Genomic DNA, 17,359 nt, shown 5'->3' on the forward strand with positions numbered 1-17,359 from the left:
CAGGGCTGTTGCTCCTCAACTTTGAACTGTGTGTTCTAGCACTAGTTTGTATGGGGGTTTTCATTCCTGGTTGGTACATCACCCAGCCTGCTGCTCCCCTGCATCTTGTATGGGATGTGCCTGGTTCCTCGCTTCATTCCCAGCCATGGGGTTTAGGATGTGAGGAGCAAAGGACCTGGAGCCCCTTGGCTTCCTCCCTCCCAGGCTCTGCTGTGAGGGCAGAGCTCTGCCTGCTGCCCTCAGGCCTGTGCTGAGACTCACCTAAAGGGTGCAAGGGGACTGCAGTGTGCATTGAGATGGAACACTGCTGGGTGAGGAATGGGGCAAGGAATACAGCCCTGGTAAAGGCACGGATGTCCAAGTGTCTTTGACTTGAGTTTTATTGCGATTAAAACAGTCCAGGGCAGTGCAGATGCTGCTCTGCCCACAAGGCTCTCTTATTCAGGAAGTTTATTGGAAATAATCAGCTTGTCAGGTCATTGATAAAGGAATTATCAGCTCTAGTCAGAAGAATTAGAAGCCCCTCTGGCTCCAGGGTCAGCTCCTCTGCCCACTGTTACCCGCTGCTGAAGCTGTGCTCCAGCCTGAAGGCACACGCTGGAGATGAACATGAATCAAAGCCAAGCTTTGCACAATAAAATTCCTCTATTGCTCTCTTAACAGGGCTTCAACCTACAGGGGTCAGTTAAGAAGCTGGTAGAGTTTGGTTTGCTGCTTTTAATGTTCATTCAGTGTAAGAAAACATTAGCGGTTCATTTTCAGCAGGGTGAGCTCTGTGCCTGTGGGGCTGCTGTGGGATGCCCATGAGTGAAAGCGAACAGGATTTATGGGTCTGACACTGTTGAAATCATTCTCCAGCCCCCTGTACCCACCTGGAGGGGACATTGTGGCTCTGGCACTGGTGGCAGCGTGGCCCTGAAGCAGGGGCAGGGGCACTCACTGTTATTTGCCTTGGAAAGCAGGGTAAGAGCAGAAATGAAACAGAGCAAAGAGACTAAACATGAGCTGGATGCTGAAGTCTGGGCCAGCAACTGTGGCATCCTCTTCTAGTTGGCTGTGGGGGCAAGAGGGCAGGGAGTCAGTGAGATGGCTGCAGGACCCCCCAGAGATCAGGCTGCTTTTGGTGTGTCTCCATCACAACCTCCCCAGCACTGCTTTGGTGCTCTTGGGGGTGGACATGGACCTGCCATAGCCCCCTGCACCCTCTGCAGCAGCGCCCGTGGCTTTCCCCATCCCAGGACTCACCTTTCTCTGCTCCCAGCCTGAGCATGTCCACCCCGGAGAACATCTCCTCCTGCTCCGGGCTGGTGCGAGCAGCAGCGGTGGCACCAACTGCAGAGAGAGGCCAGGATGTGGGTGCTGGACCCTCTGAGGGCAGTGGGGCAGAGCCTGCACCCACACCAGGAGCTGCAGGTTAATGGGGGGGCTGATGGAAGACCTCGACCCCACACTTGAGCTGCAGCTACCCAAAGGTGAGGGCTGGGTTTAGGGACCCCTTCAGCCTTAAGGTGCTGGCGCCAGTGAGGGATGCTCCCTGCAGCTTGAGCACTCTGCCGTCAGCTCTCCCTATCCAAACTAAAACAAGGAGCAGCATCCACGCAGGCTGCTCCTTGCTCTCCTTCCCCTCCCTGGCCACCTACCCTCGCAGTTCAGCGCTCCCCGGGTGGCAGTGCCCTCAATCCTGGTGCCGTTTTTGTAGGAGCACCAGCAGTAGCCGGTGGAGGCATTGCACTGCTTGGGCAGGAAGTCCCCGTTCTCATCGCACTGCGGCTGGAACCGGCCCGGATGCACACCCCTAGAACTGGCCTCTGCCTGGCACTTAGTTAGCACTAAGGGCAACAAGAACAAAGGGGAGATGCTGTGAGCACCCCCCCCCCCTTCTGCTGCCAGGGGTCTGCAGGAGCTCCTCATCCAGAGCAGTTAAAGCCAGTCTGGAAGGTGATGGGAAGCCCCATCACAGCGAGCCAAGGACTGAGGATGTGGGGAAGTGCTGCAGCTTCTCAGACATTCACTCATCGCAAAAGCCCTACAAGCAGCAGCCCCGTGATATCCCAAGCACCACCAGCCGGAGGCTCCCATGGAATGAAGAGCTCCATGACTGGCCAAGGGATGAGGGCTTGGTTGCTTTTGGAAAGCCCCATAATGGCACCTACAGGGGGTGGTTGTTCCCAAAGGGCCCGTCCCAACCCTTCCCAGCTCAGCAGCCCCCATCCCTGGTACCTTTCTTTGCTGGGATCTCCTTATGCTCCTCCTTTGGCTTGGGGTTCTTGGCCATTTCAAACAGCAGCCACTTGTGCATCCAGGACTCGAAGGACTGCAAGGAGGGGAGGAGCAGCACATGAACCATCACAGGGTGAGAGCTGTGCCCCAGGCTGCAGCTTGGACCAAGGAAGATCAGGAGCATCAGCACCATCCTTGGGGTGAAAGTGACCCTGACCTGGTTCAAGCAGGACTGGTGGGGACACCCCAGTCCCTGCACAAAGCAGGGCGCTCCTCAAAGGGGATGAATAGTACAGCAACAAGCACTGACCTGCCAGTCCTCGTAAGCCATGGTGCTCTTCAGGCGCTTCAGGTTGTCCATCAGGTTGTCCTTCAGCTCCGGGAACATCTTCCTGGGGTCTGCTTGCTGCAGTGAGACAGAGCAAAGAGAAACGAGGTGTGAGGGCTGCAGCTCAGCTTATATCGGCCACATGGGCACTGCAGGAGGCCAGGAGCTCCCACCAGCTCAGAGCATCCCAACGGATCCCCAGACACAGTGAGCTGGAAGCAGAGGGTCCCATCGCCTCCTGCAGCAGAGGGGGCAGCTATGGGGTTGGTAGGGGCACAGGGGACCTCACCTGCAGCAGGTGCTTGACTTGGTCCTCGGTTCTGTTGCTGGCCGGGGCCATGGCCTCAAGGGAAAAGACAAAGGGGCAGCGTGAGCACAAGCACTGATCCCCGAGGGCAGCGGGCAGCAGCCGCGCAGCGCTCAGCATCTCTTACCGTGCTGCCTGCAGAGGGGACCAGGGGCCGGACCCTCATGATCATGGGGCTGTTCACCATGGCCATGTTCATCTTGTTCACGGGCTTGGCACCTGCCGAGGGAGGAGCAGTGTGAGGGGCGCCGGGGCCGGTGGTCCCCTCTCCCAGCCACCCTCCATCACCAGCACCGCGGTGCTGGGGGGTTACGGACTGGCCGGCAGCTTCCTCTGCAGCGCCTCCAGCTGCAGGGTCTGCGAGGTCTTGCTCAGTTTGCTGATCTGCCCGCTCTGCTGGTACACGAAGTAGACGGTGACGGCCTGGCCGGCGATCAGGAGGGCCACCAGGATGGAGAGCGTGGAGAGCGCGGCTCTGCTGCCCAGCACAGACCTGCAGCACAGGGAGTCACAGGCGGGACCTTAAAGATGATCCATTTCCTACTCCCTACCATGGCATGGGGAGCACCAGCCCCAGCAGCAGATGTGCTCACACCTCAGCATCACCATCATCACCATCACCTCCCAGGGGCTTTGCCACCAGACAAGCACAAACTGCCCCCAGTCGCGATGTGCAGAAGTGAAATCTCAGCGTGAAGGTCCCTCCTCCACACTGGGGAACCGAAAACCAGCGCGGGCTGAGCGGGAGGAGGCAGCGGAGGGGCACGGGGGAGGTGGGGGCACGGCATCGCTCTGGGCATCGCCTTCTGCGATGATGGAGCCCCTGAAGCCTTCCTGCTGCCAGGGGGTCAGGACGGAATGCACCTCAGTGTTAACACTTGAAGGTGTCTCTGCTGCCATCGCGCCCCGTGCCAAGGGAAGGCAAAGCCAGCACCATGCAGCCGCTCGCCCCGCTGCCAGCCGTGCCCCGGGTGAACGGGCATGGATGGGGTGCAGCAGGGCCGCAGGGAGCCGCTGGTACCCCCTGAGCTGCGGGTACCCACTGGTGCTGCGCGGCTGCCGCAGGCAATGTCCGGAGCGCGACTCGCCGCTCCCATGTCTGCCTGGGGACTGATAATCTCAGAGCTTCCGGGCTTCTGATTGGTTGGAAGTTTTGGGCGTGTCCCGGGGTGTGGGAGAAGGGGCTGGTTGGGACATGGGGGTGGCTGGGACAGGGAGGTGGCCCCACAGAGTTGGTTGGGGTCTGGGTCTGCGCTGTGTCCCTGTCCACCCCATAGCCGTGCTGCTCCCCTGTCCGCCCCATAGCAATGCCATGTCCCCATCAGAGATACAATGACCCCCCTCTACCCCATAGCCACCCTATGCCCCTGCCCTCCCCACAGCCATGCTCCAGCTCCTTCCACCCTATAGCCACTCCACGGCCCCCTTGCTTCCACAGTGCCCCATAGCCACAGCATGACCCCAACTTTCTGCCCCACAGTCTCTATGTGCCCTCCTGGCCCAACTCCCGGGTCCACTGCATGGTCCACCCCACAGCCACGCAACACCCCCTCTGCCCCACAACCCCACCACTCTGCCCTCCCCATGACCCCCATCTCCCCAACCCCCCATCCCTGTGCCCCCAGCACAGCACCTTTGGGTGCCCCTGACATTGAGCATGCTGCTGCCGGGGTTGGAGATGAGGTCCCGCTGCTCTTCGGCCATGGCTGCTCCGAGCACCCCGATGGGCAGTGAGCACCCCGAGCTCTGCTGCGGGAAATACCCCGGTCCTCACCCTGCCCCACACCCCCGGGGGGCAGAAAAAATCCCCATTGGCTGCCGGGACGTGCATCACTTGTTGCCAGGCAGACCTCAGCCCGGCAGGTCCCCGGTCCACAAATGATGCTGGATGCGGCTGTGAGCATCACAGTCACTCCGTGGGGCGCCGCTTCCCACCTCATTGCCACTGGTGGATCATGATGTCCAGCCTGGTGACAACCAGTGCCATGGGTCTGGGGGGCTCTGAGACCCCTGGGTGTGGGCAGGAGGTGGGATGGGGAGGTGGAAAGCAATGCATGATGAAGGAAGTGGGATGCTGAGTGCAATACCAGAGGCTGAGCAGGACCCTCCATGGGGTCACTTTGTGCCCTCTCGGGGCAGGGGCCCTTGGCCAGCACCCCTCAGGCTGCAGGGGTGATGATTAAAGGACCATCAAGTGTTTCCCAGCCCCCTCTTCACAGCACCCCCCTTGCCCTATCTGCAATGGCTTCAGGGGTTGAACCCCCAAACCCAAGGGAGGAGAAGCAGCCCCTCAGGGTACGTGACCCCAAAGCATCAGTGGGAATGGGCCCATAGCCCACCCCACAGCCCCTTTAGTGCTGTATGTGCAAGAGCAGCCATTCCACCCCATAATGCTGACTGTAGGTGATGTTATACAGGACCCAGGGCACCCTGGGGCTGACACATCCCCCGTGCCAGCGCTGAGCCATAGGGCTTGGCCTTTCCAGGCACCCGTGCCCACCACAACCATGGCCAGGGCTCAGGAGAAGTGAAACCAAAAGCAATGGCCCAGATGTCGCTGGTTACCTGCAAACCTCCCCACGGCCCCAGGGCTGGGACAGGCTGAGGACACGGGTGGGTTTCTTCAGCAGCTCCATCCCTCCTCCCGATCAGTCCTGGATCCATCCATCGGGTTGGCACAGCCAGCCCAGCAGGGTGCTGGGAGAGCGGGCTTAAGGAGAAACCTAAAAGCAAGCTGCTCTAGTGCAAGGTGTCCCTGCACGTGGCAGGGCTTAGAACTGGGTGAGCTTTAAGGTCTCTTCCGACCCACACCAGGCTGGGATTGTATGAAAAGCATTGCCAAGGAGTGAAGCAGGGTACCCCAGCAGGCGCTGGTGGGTGATGCTCCAGCTTCCCAGGAGGGAGATCACAGCCTCCACACAGGGGAAGGACTTTGGTGCTTGGTCCCATTCCCATGCAACCCATCAGGAAAGCACTGGGGCTCCCAGGGGTGCACAGACCCCTGCCCAAGGGCATTCCTCAGCCTGACCCCAGGCCACTTCATACCCAGCTCCTGCCCCTACCTGCATTCCTCTGCCAAGGCTGTTTTGAAGACAAATCACTGCTGTGCTGCTTGTGAAGTGCTGCTGCACCCAGAAACCATCCCCAGGTGTTAATGAAGAGGAACAAACTCCCCTAACCCCTTTCCGTGATCTTTTGTCTCTCCCCTCGCTCGCAGCCCATGCTGGTCACTGGGGACCTGGGGGAATGGGGTTTCCCTCACAGCCTCAGCCCAGTTCCCCATAAGCCCCCCATGCTCCAGACTCATTCCGTGACCAGCCTCAGCTCTAAGGGGAACCAAGGAAAGCCTGAACAGGAACGTGGGGAGCGAAACCCCGCAGCGATTTCATGGAGCAGGGCCTGACTCTGAAACCACAGACACAGGCAATGAACTGGCTGAGCCCCCCGAGCCCATGAGCATGAGCACAGACACCTGCACTGACTTCATCAGTGCTTCCCCTCAACCTCTCTGCACCGGCCATGGCATCTAAAGTGGTGTCTGAGCCAGTAAATGGGTTTTCCTGGGAAAGCACAGATGTTTTTACAGAGCAGCTTCCAGGCTGCTTTACCCCATTCTACAGCCTGCGGCTGACACCCGCACCAGAACAGGCTCCTCACCACCCATCCATCACCTCCGAGGCTCCATCTCTGTGCACATCCTGTGTTGCCCATGTAAAACCTGACAAGCACCAAGAGAGGAGGCTGGGAACCGGCTGATTTTGGGGTGAGAAGCAGCCATCTGGAGCAATGAGCAGGCTCAGGGCTCAGCTCAGACCTGCTCATTCCCCACGGACCTCAACCAGAGCCAGCAGAGCAATTGTCCCAGGCAGGGGAGCAGAAGCAACCCCAGAAGCTGTTTGTAACCAGCCAAGCCTCCCTCCTGCAGCTCCCAGCCCATAGACCCTGCTTGGGCTGGTGAGGACGCTCCCACTGCCCCTGAGGTAGTGCTCAGCAGCACAGGATCAGCCCCTGGGCAGACCCAAGCCAAATGGCTGAGCCACAGGTCAGTCTCCAGGGGTTTATGGGGCTGGGACATGCTGCATCCCAAACAGCCCTGTGCCTGCCATGGGATGCAGCTCCTCACCAAATCACACATGACTTCCAGGTGGGAAAGGGCAGGGATCAACATGAGCCATGAAACCCGTCCACATGCTCAGCCAGTAGAGCCTTTCCCTCCAGACAGCCCCAGGACCCATCCTGCAGCCAGCTCTGCGCTGGGCTCTCTGGTTTCAATTCCTCATTCACCCGCTCTCCCAGGGGTTTCACACGGATGCAGGAAGCTGTTGCAGATGTCAGGCTGGCTGAGAAATAAAAGCTGGGTTTGCCATTACTGGTGAAGTGAGCCCAGGGAAACCCCTGCCCATGGCATGGTGAGGGTACACAGCATGGGCTGGGCTCACAGCAGCTTGGCCTGGACAGCAGAGCTCCTGCCTCCGAAGGGTAAAGGACAGGAAAGCAAATGCACCTGCCTGTACTGAGCAAAGCTCCTGTGTGAGCCCCAGAACCTCCCCAGGGCAGGATGTACCAAGCAAGGGGGAGGTCTGGGCTCCTCCTGCCTCCCATTAGACCCAAAGGTCCCATCTGGTTCTTTAACAACCTCCTGTGCAGAGGCAGTGCCACCGCAAGGCTCACCACCACTGGGTGCCATCTGCGGTCAGCCTGACCCTGTGACGTGGTGGGAATGCACCAGCCAGAGGAAAAGCCACTTCTTGCCCCACTGAGCAGACACCTTCCCATTTCCATGGCCATCCCTGAAAACAGCCTGGACAAACCCTGGCGTGGCTGTGCTGTGCATTGCGGGCAGCAGGAGACGGAGCTGAGCAGGAGCCACCTCAAACGACACCCAGAGGCAAGCAGGGTCTGTTAACCTCCTGCATGGATGTTACATTCCTGTAGAGCTTTCCCTAAGGTACCCTGTGAAGCAGCCACGTGACTGTCACCAGGGGCACAGTAACACACACCAGAACAGCAGCAGGTTTCACTGTAAGAGTGTATATAACACTACAGCCTAGAGGTGTTAGGAGCACCAGCATCCTGCTCCCCTGCCCTGCTCTCAGCTCTCTCCTTCGTGTTTTCAGCACCTTCTCCACACAGAGCTCAAGGAACACTAAGTACAGGAAAAGAGCAATTTGAATGGGAAACAGTGCACTTTTAGGACAGTGAGGGAAGTTTCCTCTCAAGTTTTCCATGGCCACATCTAAAACTACAAATAAAACACTGTGGCTGTGCCAAGGGAAATGCTGGCTTAGGAGCACCTGGCCAGGCAGAGATTTTTTTTCCACAGAAAAGGGAAGTCATGCATTAAGCAAGAGTTTGCAGGAACCCCAGCAGCAGTCAGCTTGCTTGCTCACAAGCCCAGCTTTCTTCTCCACAGCAAGGACACCTCCAAGAGATCATGACTCACCTCGAAACCACAAGCATCCAAGTAGTTCTCCCTGTGAAGACCGAGGCACACCATGGCTTCAGATCAGACAGCCCGCTTTCCTCTGCTGTGGAACTCATCCCCCTCCACTGTGCCAGAGCTGGGGCTCAGCAAGTGAAGACCAAGCCTGACAGGAGCAACAGAGCCTGGATCCAACCCAGGCTGAGTAACTGCACCAGAACAGACTGCTTTGAGAGCAGAGCACCTCTGGCACCATCAGCCACAGCACCCTTCCCGTGACGGGAGGGAGCCTCAGGAGGAGCAGGCAGGCAAAAGAATCCTCTCTAAAGCATGTGGAGATGCAAAGGTATGGGAAGGAGCCCATATGAAAGTGATGAGGTCCTCAAGCCTTGGGATCATAGAACAGTTTGAGTTGGAAGGGACCTTAAAGCTCATCCAATCCCAACCCCTGCCAAGGGCAGGGACCCCTTCGACTGGAGCAGGTTGCTCCAAGCCCGTGTCCAACCTGGCCTTGAGCACTGCCAGGGATGGGGCAGTCACAGCTTCTCTGGGCACCCTGTGCCAGTGCCTCAGCACCCTCACAGGGAAGATCTGAGGGGATACTTTGTCCAAGAGCCCAGGACATCAGAACACTGTCTGCCAGCTTCACTTCACAGAGCACACATCATGTATAAACTGTTCCTATTTGCCATGTAACTGCTAAGAATCCTGAAGTTTTTCAACCAATTCTGATAAATAACCATCACTTAAACCTGACCACAAGTATTCCTGCACAAACATTTCTCCAGCTCCACATGAGCTCACTCATTGCCAAGAGCCCACAACCACAATGGAGGAGGCAAAGCTGGACAAGCTGTAGCTGCCTTGACACAAACCTGACCTACAGCACACTGCACTGTGAGGAGACTGGGATTCAGGACCACACAACTGCTGCTCTGTGCAAGGGCTGACCTTGCTATTACACAAGAGGTGCAAATGACTCTTGCAATGACAGTGTCATCTCTCCCTCGAGCTGCAGAAGCCACAGCTATTTTACCCACAGGCACACAGAATGCACCAATCTCACGCTGCAGCTCTCAGGTATTGTATGCCTGTGAATCTTGGTCTAAGATTTTGCCACATCTGAGGAAGGGACAGGAACAGGAGCGGTTTCAAAGCCTAGAGAGCTAGAACATTGGCAAGGTGGATCTGGGCACTTGTTCCAGGGGATGGCAGCACATTCCATGGAAGCAAACAGCAGTGCCTAAGAAGTAAGGAGTCAAGTTCTTAAAACACCCCTGGAGGTATAAAAGCACAAACAGAGCAGCCAAGGCAGCCCAGTGCTTTTAGAAGTTTTCCATGTATGATCAAGAGCACCTCCTCAGCAGCCCTAACCACCCCCAGCCAAACCAGCCCAGCCCCAAGGGCACAAGCCATTCGTGCATGTAATTAAACTGAAGCTACTCAACTTCTGAGTATGCCTCAGTAAGAAACAAACAGTGGAGAAGAAGTTTAAAAGGGAGTTTTAATCAGCAAAGGTGCAGCACTGCTCACAGACGACGTCCACGGCGACCACCCTTCCTGCGAGTGCTGTCAGAGGGGATGGGGGTGACATCCTCTGCAGGGAGAAGAAACAAAGAACCACATTGGTACCTTCCAGAGGTACCCCAAGAAACCAACTGGGCACAGCAGAGCCACCCAAACCCTGTGACCTGGTTACAGCTGGGTTATTTTACTTAATTTTGATTACTAAACTGTTCTCATCCCAACCCATGGGTTTTGCCTTTTGGTTCTCCCCATCCTACCCAAGGTGGAAGCAAGTGAGCAGTTGTGTGGTACTTAGTTACCATCTGGGCTTAAACCATGACACCCCGCAGCTACACCCTGTGGGTACAGAGGCCATGCACAGGCTGAATGAACACAGGCAAAAAGCTACCTCTGAGCTCATCAAGGGCTTTTAACACTGCAGAAGCAAAAATCCCCCTCTCCCATCCCACTTAAAACTGAACAGCCACAGCACTTCCAAAGAAACAGAGGGTGCTTGATGTAACTTTTGGAGCAGTCAATACCACTGCTTCCCACAACTACCCAAAGCAAACTGGGACTTGCCCTGAACAGCTGGAACTCCACTAGGACTGACTAAGAGTATTGAATACTCTGACCAGCACAGTATTTCCAGGCGATTGAACAGCTCTGGCACAAGCACTGCTCCAGCAGAGGCCCATGAGCACCCTGCTGCGCAGCTGGGCTTTATCCTGCGACAGAAGCTTGTTTCTGAAGCCTGCTCACGCCATCTCCTGGTGAATCATACCCTTAAGTATCTGTTTAAATTAAATCACACCTTCAGCGCCATCTGAGAGAGGCCAAGAACATCCCAAAGTTAAATCATCAAACCGAGCAGCACATGTGCCTGTAAAGCTCCTTTCACTAAATAATCCCCCAAAACTGGATTGGTGTTTTTTGAAGTAGCAAGGCTCTGCACTGATGTACCATAATGGACACATCTAGGTACTGCTTCCTCCACCACTCACCAATGCGGCCGATCTTCATTCCAGATCGGGCCAGAGCTCTCAGGGCTGACTGGGCACCAGGTCCGGGAGTCTTGGTCCTGCAGGACAGAATCAGAACCAATAATCCAATAATCCCTTAAATGACCCTGATGTTGGATGCAGTTCACAAACAGCTGATGGTGTTAAAATCAGCTTCCCCATCCCAAAACATCCAGGTCCTCAGACCTAAATCACTCAGAACCAACCACTAGGCAGGCACAAGGTAACACATCTCCAAACACCTCCCTATCCACTACCAGATAAATAAGAGCACACCCCTGTGCCAGTCAGCTGGAGAAGCCATTCAGAAGGGGTGACATCAGCCAGTCACCACACAAAGCAACAAGCACCCTTCGAGTCAAGTCTGAAGTCAAGTTCACAGACTGCAGTCACGTTACCAACTGAGGCAGCACAAAGAAAGGTGTGGTTTTGGTTCTAAGACCATGCCACATCCTTTGGGACAGCCAGGCCCAGCCAACACACCTATTTCCACCGGTAGCACGCAGCTTGATGTGCAGGGCAGTGATGCCCAGCTCCTTGCACCTCTGGGCAACATCCTGGGCTGCCAGCATAGCCGCGTAGGGAGAAGACTCATCTCTGTCTGCCTTCACCTTCATGCCGCCAGTCACCCGGCAGATGGTTTCCCTACAGAAGGCAAAGGTGAAGATGAGAAGAAAGCTCGAGGGCTTTGGTGAAACCTCAACCCAAATCTCATTTCTGTGTTCAAAACTGAAGGAGCCAGGCTCTGCAGCAAGGCCATGGGTGGTCAATACTCACTTGCCAGAGAGGTCAGTCACATGGACAAAAGTGTCATTGAAGGAAGCAAAGATATGGCAGACACCGAACACGTTTTCTCCTTCAGCAACCTGAGGTCCCAAGCTGATGACCTGTTCTTCCTTCTTCTCCTTGCCCTTACGAGGTGCCATTTCTGAACAACAACAGAAGAGATGTATGAGCCATGGTGCATTTCTCGGCATCCTCCTACAGGATTTTACTGAATTCCCTGCTACTGCAACCCTTTGCCGAGCAAGATACTATTGGCAAAACACAGGTAACAATACAAGTGGACTTATAAAAACCAAGGTTCTCAGCTCTGCTGTCTGCTGCCAGACAGGTCACCACCCACAGCTGTTTAGCTGAGTCTCTCCAGCTGCACTTCAGAGCAGCAGGTACCCAGGCTGTGCTTTATGCAGCTGATGTCCCCAGAGCACGAGGGAGACCCTCTCGCTGATAACCAGCAGTGCTGAGAGCTCCCCCTTGCTTATTTATGACTTTATGGAAACAACTAACCAAGCAATTAAAGACCTGGGTACTGTCACAAAGCTCTACAGACCTCTCAAACACTAGCGTGGGTTCTTCTGTGTTATTGGTGTCCTGACCACATCCCTGAGACTAACGCAGGTACGTCTTTGCTCTGAAGCCCAAACCCAGCTACAGAAGACACGGCACTCAGCAGAGCTTGGCTAGGTGGCTCAGGAGCCGAGTATCTGCTCCCGAGCACAGGAAAATGGTTCCCTATTGCCCTCTCCTGCCAACTACCAGCTAAAACCAGCGCCTTGCACACGAGGAAAGCCCAATGACTTCATTAGGAAACTTCATCCAAGCACGACCTCCTTTCACCCACAGGCCTTAGCCCGATGCTCCTCTCCGCACAGCAGTCTGCGCTGAGCACCGACTGTTAAACCAAGGCACTCCGAGAGGGCTCCATGGACATTCCAGCCATGAACCCCAGCGCACAACACGCCTGTGCAGGACGCTGAGCCGCGGGCGCTGCCAAGCCAGCACTGACCTCGGTGCAAGGCACCCGAGCCCGCAGCGGGGACAGCCCCGGCCGCCTCCCGCTGCCCCCACCGAGCACAGCCCGCGGCCGTGCCCCGTGCCCAGGCCTCCCGCTCCTCCGCGGCACCAGGCCCAGCAGCCCTTCACCGTGCGCCGGAGCCCGGAGCGCAGCTGCGCCAGCCCCCGGCTCGCCCGCGGCCTAGCGGCCCGCTCCTTCGGGTGCGCTCCCGCGGAGCCCCGGGGAGCGGGCGGATGGCGGCTGATGGAGGCGAATGGAGGCGGATGGAGGCGGATGGAGGCGAATGGCGGCGGATGGAGGCGGATGGAGGCGGATGCGCCCGGCCCCTCGCTCACCTGCGCGTCTGCTCCGGTGGCCGCCGCTGCAAAGGAAGTGGGGCTCTCAGGGGACGGAAGTCACCGCTGCTCACCCGGAAGTGATGACGGGAAGATGGCGCTGGGGAGAGGCGTTTCCCAATGGCACGGGCAGGGCTTTGCCCCGCTCCCGGCCTCGCCGGCCCCGTGAAACCGCTACCGAGGGCAGACCGGTCCGGTTGTCCTCCCCAGGACGGTGCGGCCGCCTCCCGAAGGGCCCCTTCTCAAGATGGCACGTCCCGATGTCCCTTCCCAAGATGGCGCCATCCTCCCTTCTCCGCGTCCCTCCCAAAGATGGCGGCGGTGCGTGTGGTGCTGACAGAGCCGTGCTGGGAATGCTTGGGAAATGCAGGCCTGAACCGGTTTAAAAACAACGATGAAAACCGGTTCAGTGCCCGCATGCTGCCGCAGTCCGCACTGACCGGGCTCAGCTGGGGCCGGGCTGCGGCACAAGCCTTTCCCAATCCCCCCTCTGATGTCAGGGTTCCAGGCAGCCACTTGTCCCTGCCCTGCACTCAGGCAGGAGCCCTGACAGCGTTTTCTCCCTAAGGGGATGTATGTGGTGGTCTTAATACACAGAAGTCTGGAGTATTTTCTGTTAAGGAACAAATGGGAGAGATTCCAATCCGGGTCCTTCCCCGTGGGCTCTGCAGCAAACAATATAAATGTGTAAAGTTCTACATTCAGGATGTCCAGCAAGAGAATGTTTTCTGTTTCCAAGTAATTTTAAAAGCATCCAGAAGAGTAAGGAAGGGAAACATCAAAGACCTTTGGAAAAGGGTAGATTGAACCAGACCTCACAGCGCTTGACTTCACATCCACCTCCTAGCCCTGGTGCTGCCCTGCCTCAGATGCCTCACCCCTGCGCACAGTGAGCTCCGTGCCACGTGGGTCTGGGCTGTGAGTGACACCCATGGGTGAGGAAAGCCGACAGGTCCTGATCTGCACCCAGGAGCTGCCATCAGGGCTGGTCCGGCCGATGTACGGGGGAGGCTCCTTATAATGGCCCCATAGCAAGGCTGCACTGTCCAAAAGCCGGCAAACACCTGCAGCACCTCTGCTTGACTGACTGCATTTGCTGCTGCCCTGGGGGAATCTTCTGACCCTCTTCGCACACCCAGCAGCTCCACAGCTCTTGGGTGCTGCGTGTTTGTAGGGGGGCATCCCTGTGTGAACAAGGCTGATGTCTTCTGGGGTACCTTTTCCTTTCTCTGGCCAGGCATCCCAGGTCTCTGCAGGATGCAAACCTCTCAGCTGCCACCAGGGGAGAAGAGCTCCCTGCTCCCCATGTGCTGGGCTTCTTCCCCAGGAAAGCTCTCTGTGCCCATCGTAACGCCTGGCTTGACCCCATGGGCCACCTTCACCTGCCCCTCTCTTCATTAGCAGACAGGGATCTTCCTGTTTAAATATTGAAGGAGAGGCTTTTAAAATATACATTGGCAGGAGCGCTGTAATTCCAGCCGGAGGCTCCAGTGACACAGCCCGTGGCCTGATTTGAAGAGAGGGGAAGGAAGGAGTTAGCAGCAGGCAAGTGCTGCAGAGGTCACCCTGCATCAGGCCATGTGTGTGGCTGTGGGTGACCCATCTGGTAAGGAGTTTGCGGACGGTGAAGGGTGTGCAGGCAGCCTGGACTCCTCCTCTCCCCAAGGAGCCACGTGTGCAGGGCAGGCTGCAAGGAACCTTTGCCTTGCACCGGCCTCAGATGTTCCCCAGGAACAGATGGGAGCCAGAGGCAAGGAAACAGGCAAGCGTCCACTTATAGGGTAACAGGCTGAAATAACCAGATGAGCTTCTAAATAGAAACAACCCAACATTCGAAATCCAATGCTGTCCACAGCCCCAGAGCAGCTGGGAGGCAGGCTGCTCCCAGTCCCTCCAGGCTCTGTGCAGGATGGGGCTTTCTGCAGTATTCAGGACAAGTTCTTTCCTCTTACTTTGCCTTGCACCAGTCCTTGTGTGTCTGCCTGCAGAATGTGCCTAGAGGTCCAGTGCCAGCGCCAGCCAGGCTGTCCTAGCTGCTGCAGACAGCATTGAGCACCTTCTGTGGCTGGGATGAGCAAGAAGGGAGGCACTCTGCAGGGGCTGCAAGGATTGCATCCTCAGTCCTGGATGGGAAGGATGCTCAGGCCACGGTGGGGTCAGTGCCAGAGATGATGTGTATTTGCTTTGAGAAATCCCCCAGATTTATTTCCTTAATGGATAATTAACATTCCAGCTGCTCCTTGGTAATAGCCTCTCCAGCCCATGGGAAACCCACAGACACAGTGACGCTGCAAGCGGATTTCATAACTCAGCCAGTGACTAAACAGAAAGGGAGCTGCAGAAGCAAGGCAAACAGGAATGCTGCTCCTGACCTCTTCTCCTGCCCAGGCTTTGGCCCTGTCCTGAACTGGTCCTGGTGAGGGGTCAGTGGGAGGCAACCGGCCTGACCTACAAAGGTCCCTGCTCCGGGCTTCCCACAACAGGAGTTTTGGCTCTGTTTCCATGCCTGGGTCTTGTTCCCATGAACCACCAGACCAGTGGGCTTACTGGTGGCCTTGAAACAGAGATTGGAGCTAGAAGAGGTCAAAACTCTCCCCAACAGGCTGAACCCTTGCTGTCTATTTCATACAGAGCAGGGTCTGTGGTCCTGGCTCTCAAACAGCTCTGGGCCGCTGGAAATGGCATCTTTCCTGTAGTAGCCCTGGCAAAAAGAAATTGGGGCCCCAAATGCAGCCATTCACAGGTAAAAAAAAAAGAAGGAAAGCTTTTCCATTGGCTTTTAAGGCCATTTTTAGTTCCGAAGGGCAGTTTGTGCATGCACACGTGTAAAATGATGTGTCAGAAACAGGCATAAGGAGATTAAAAAAGAAATCTCCAACGCTGAAGTTAAAGCACTTAAGGAATTGGCAGGGACTTCAAGAGCCGGTTTCTGGTCCTAATGAAGCCAGTGGAAGTGCTGCCATGGACTTCAAGGGGACCATAATTTGGCTGTAACTCAGTAGGGAGCTGAAAGTGTTGATTAATAAATTGGAGACAATGCGGAGGAAAGCCGCTAAACTTCTTTCGGACAGATGTGCTGAAGAAGAGCCTGGAAGCTGAGGCATGCAGGAAGGGAACTGGTTTCCTTTGTGTTTGCAAACAGAAGATAGGCAAGGAAGAAAGCCCTGCTACCTGATACTCACGTAAACTGCAGAGCTGGTATTAATAAACAGCAATGCCTTCCTGAGCAGCCTTCTGTTCATTCTTGGTAAGAAAATAAAGTATGTATTAGCAAAAGCCAAGCCAGGAATTCATCAAATTCCTTTTCCTCGGAAGTAACTCTTCAGTGGAAAAGTTTACAGCTGGAGATTGTGGATTCTGCAGATTGTCCTTGGAGTCTGGTGCGTGCCTTTGAATTACTCATTGCTGGCTTTTTGCTTGATGATTCGTGCATGAACCTCCTGTGCTAGAGCTCTGAGAGAGGTTAGCGTGGCCTCAGAAAGCTCTTCCCACCACAGATACATTTTCAGGCTGAGTCTGCAAATCATTCAAGGCTGAAGAAGAAATCCCTTTAATACCTTTTACAGCAGTTTGCAGCCGAAAAGCTTCCTGTTTGTCCCTTTTTGTTTTCTGAGCTTTCAAGTAACTTTGGCATAAGCAAAGATATTCTGAGATCTTCAGAGAAAAGGCTTGTGGGGAAGTGAGATGTTTAAGGATAAGAAGTCTTCGACTTCAATGAATGCTTCAGAGCACGTCAGAAAATGCGCAGCCATAATTGTCTACGACTCTTTGTGTCTCCTTCCCTACGACTTCCTTTCTTCTTTGCTTTTTGTTTGTTTATCTGCCTGTTTCATTTGATTGAAATTGCTTCCTCGGCTCCTGTGAAGTCGGAAGCTGTCCCAGAGCGTGCCACCAAAACCAAACCCGGCAGACATTCTGCTATATCCCATCCCCATGGGCTGGACATGAAACCTGATGGGATCTTCTTCATGTACTGCACCCCTCCTCATGCAGGTGGTGAGGCAGACCTGGCTAGCTCTTGCTGGTGATGGGGTCCCTTCCCCTGGACCAGATCGTGTCTCCACATGCCGGCAGAGCCCCTGGCAGCCTCCCTGGGGAGAGCAGGGGCAGGAGAGCTGAGCCACGTTAAGCTCGTTTTTCCCCTTGCTGAGGAATGAAGGGAATTCTATGTGTGTTCGTGCAGGTTGTGGGGCTGCCAGCCACGACTCAGGTGCGCACCTTGAGCTTGTCTTGAGGTGGAAGGGGCGAAATGATGTGATGTACTGATGCTCTGAAATCACACCCGGGTTCTGCGCATGGGGAGGAGGATGGGGACAACCTCAGGCTTCAAAACCTGACACGAAGGGTGCACTGAGACAAAGATAAAAGGATTCTTAGGAGGCATCAGCCTAACACCGCCTGCCCTTTACCCTTAAGGACAC

General features: G+C 55.9%; 2 protein-coding genes across 5 annotated transcripts; both read right to left on the reverse strand.

The window, feature by feature from the left end:
- Positions 1-362: 362 nt before the first annotated feature.
- Positions 363-4,629, reverse strand: CD74 (CD74 molecule). Of its 2 annotated transcripts, XM_031047320.2 has the most exons (9): positions 4,489-4,629; positions 3,173-3,348; positions 2,983-3,074; positions 2,838-2,891; positions 2,531-2,626; positions 2,221-2,314; positions 1,641-1,829; positions 1,246-1,332; positions 363-1,054 (listed from the first exon to the last, which is right to left on the reverse strand). In XM_031047320.2, exons 1-9 carry the CDS (start codon positions 4,557-4,559, stop codon positions 1,047-1,049), a joined length of 867 nt encoding a protein of 288 aa, XP_030903180.2. In that variant the 5' UTR covers positions 4,560-4,629; the 3' UTR covers positions 363-1,046. The 2 variants fall into 2 exon arrangements, with proteins under 2 accessions (XP_030903180.2, XP_030903181.2); XM_031047321.2 differs by lacking the exon at positions 1,641-1,829.
- A 5,133-nt stretch (positions 4,630-9,762) lies between these two features.
- RPS14 (ribosomal protein S14) lies at positions 9,763-13,097 on the reverse strand. 3 transcript variants are annotated; one of them, XM_005147199.3, is made up of 5 exons: positions 12,939-13,097; positions 11,583-11,733; positions 11,289-11,450; positions 10,788-10,864; positions 9,763-9,874 (listed from the first exon to the last, which is right to left on the reverse strand). In XM_005147199.3, exons 2-5 carry the CDS (start codon positions 11,729-11,731, stop codon positions 9,807-9,809), a joined length of 456 nt encoding a protein of 151 aa, XP_005147256.1. In that variant the 5' UTR covers positions 11,732-11,733; positions 12,939-13,097; the 3' UTR covers positions 9,763-9,806. The 3 variants fall into 3 exon arrangements, with proteins under 3 accessions (XP_005147256.1, XP_030903242.1, XP_030903241.1); XM_031047382.1 differs by lacking the exon at positions 12,939-13,097 and adding an exon at positions 12,732-12,754; XM_031047381.1 differs by lacking the exon at positions 12,939-13,097 and adding an exon at positions 12,595-12,618.
- Positions 13,098-17,359: the final 4,262 nt, after the last annotated feature.

The sequence above is a fragment of the Melopsittacus undulatus genome, chromosome 10 (genome assembly GCF_012275295.1).
Source record: "Melopsittacus undulatus isolate bMelUnd1 chromosome 10, bMelUnd1.mat.Z, whole genome shotgun sequence".
NCBI classification, from domain to species: domain Eukaryota; kingdom Metazoa; phylum Chordata; class Aves; order Psittaciformes; family Psittaculidae; genus Melopsittacus; species Melopsittacus undulatus.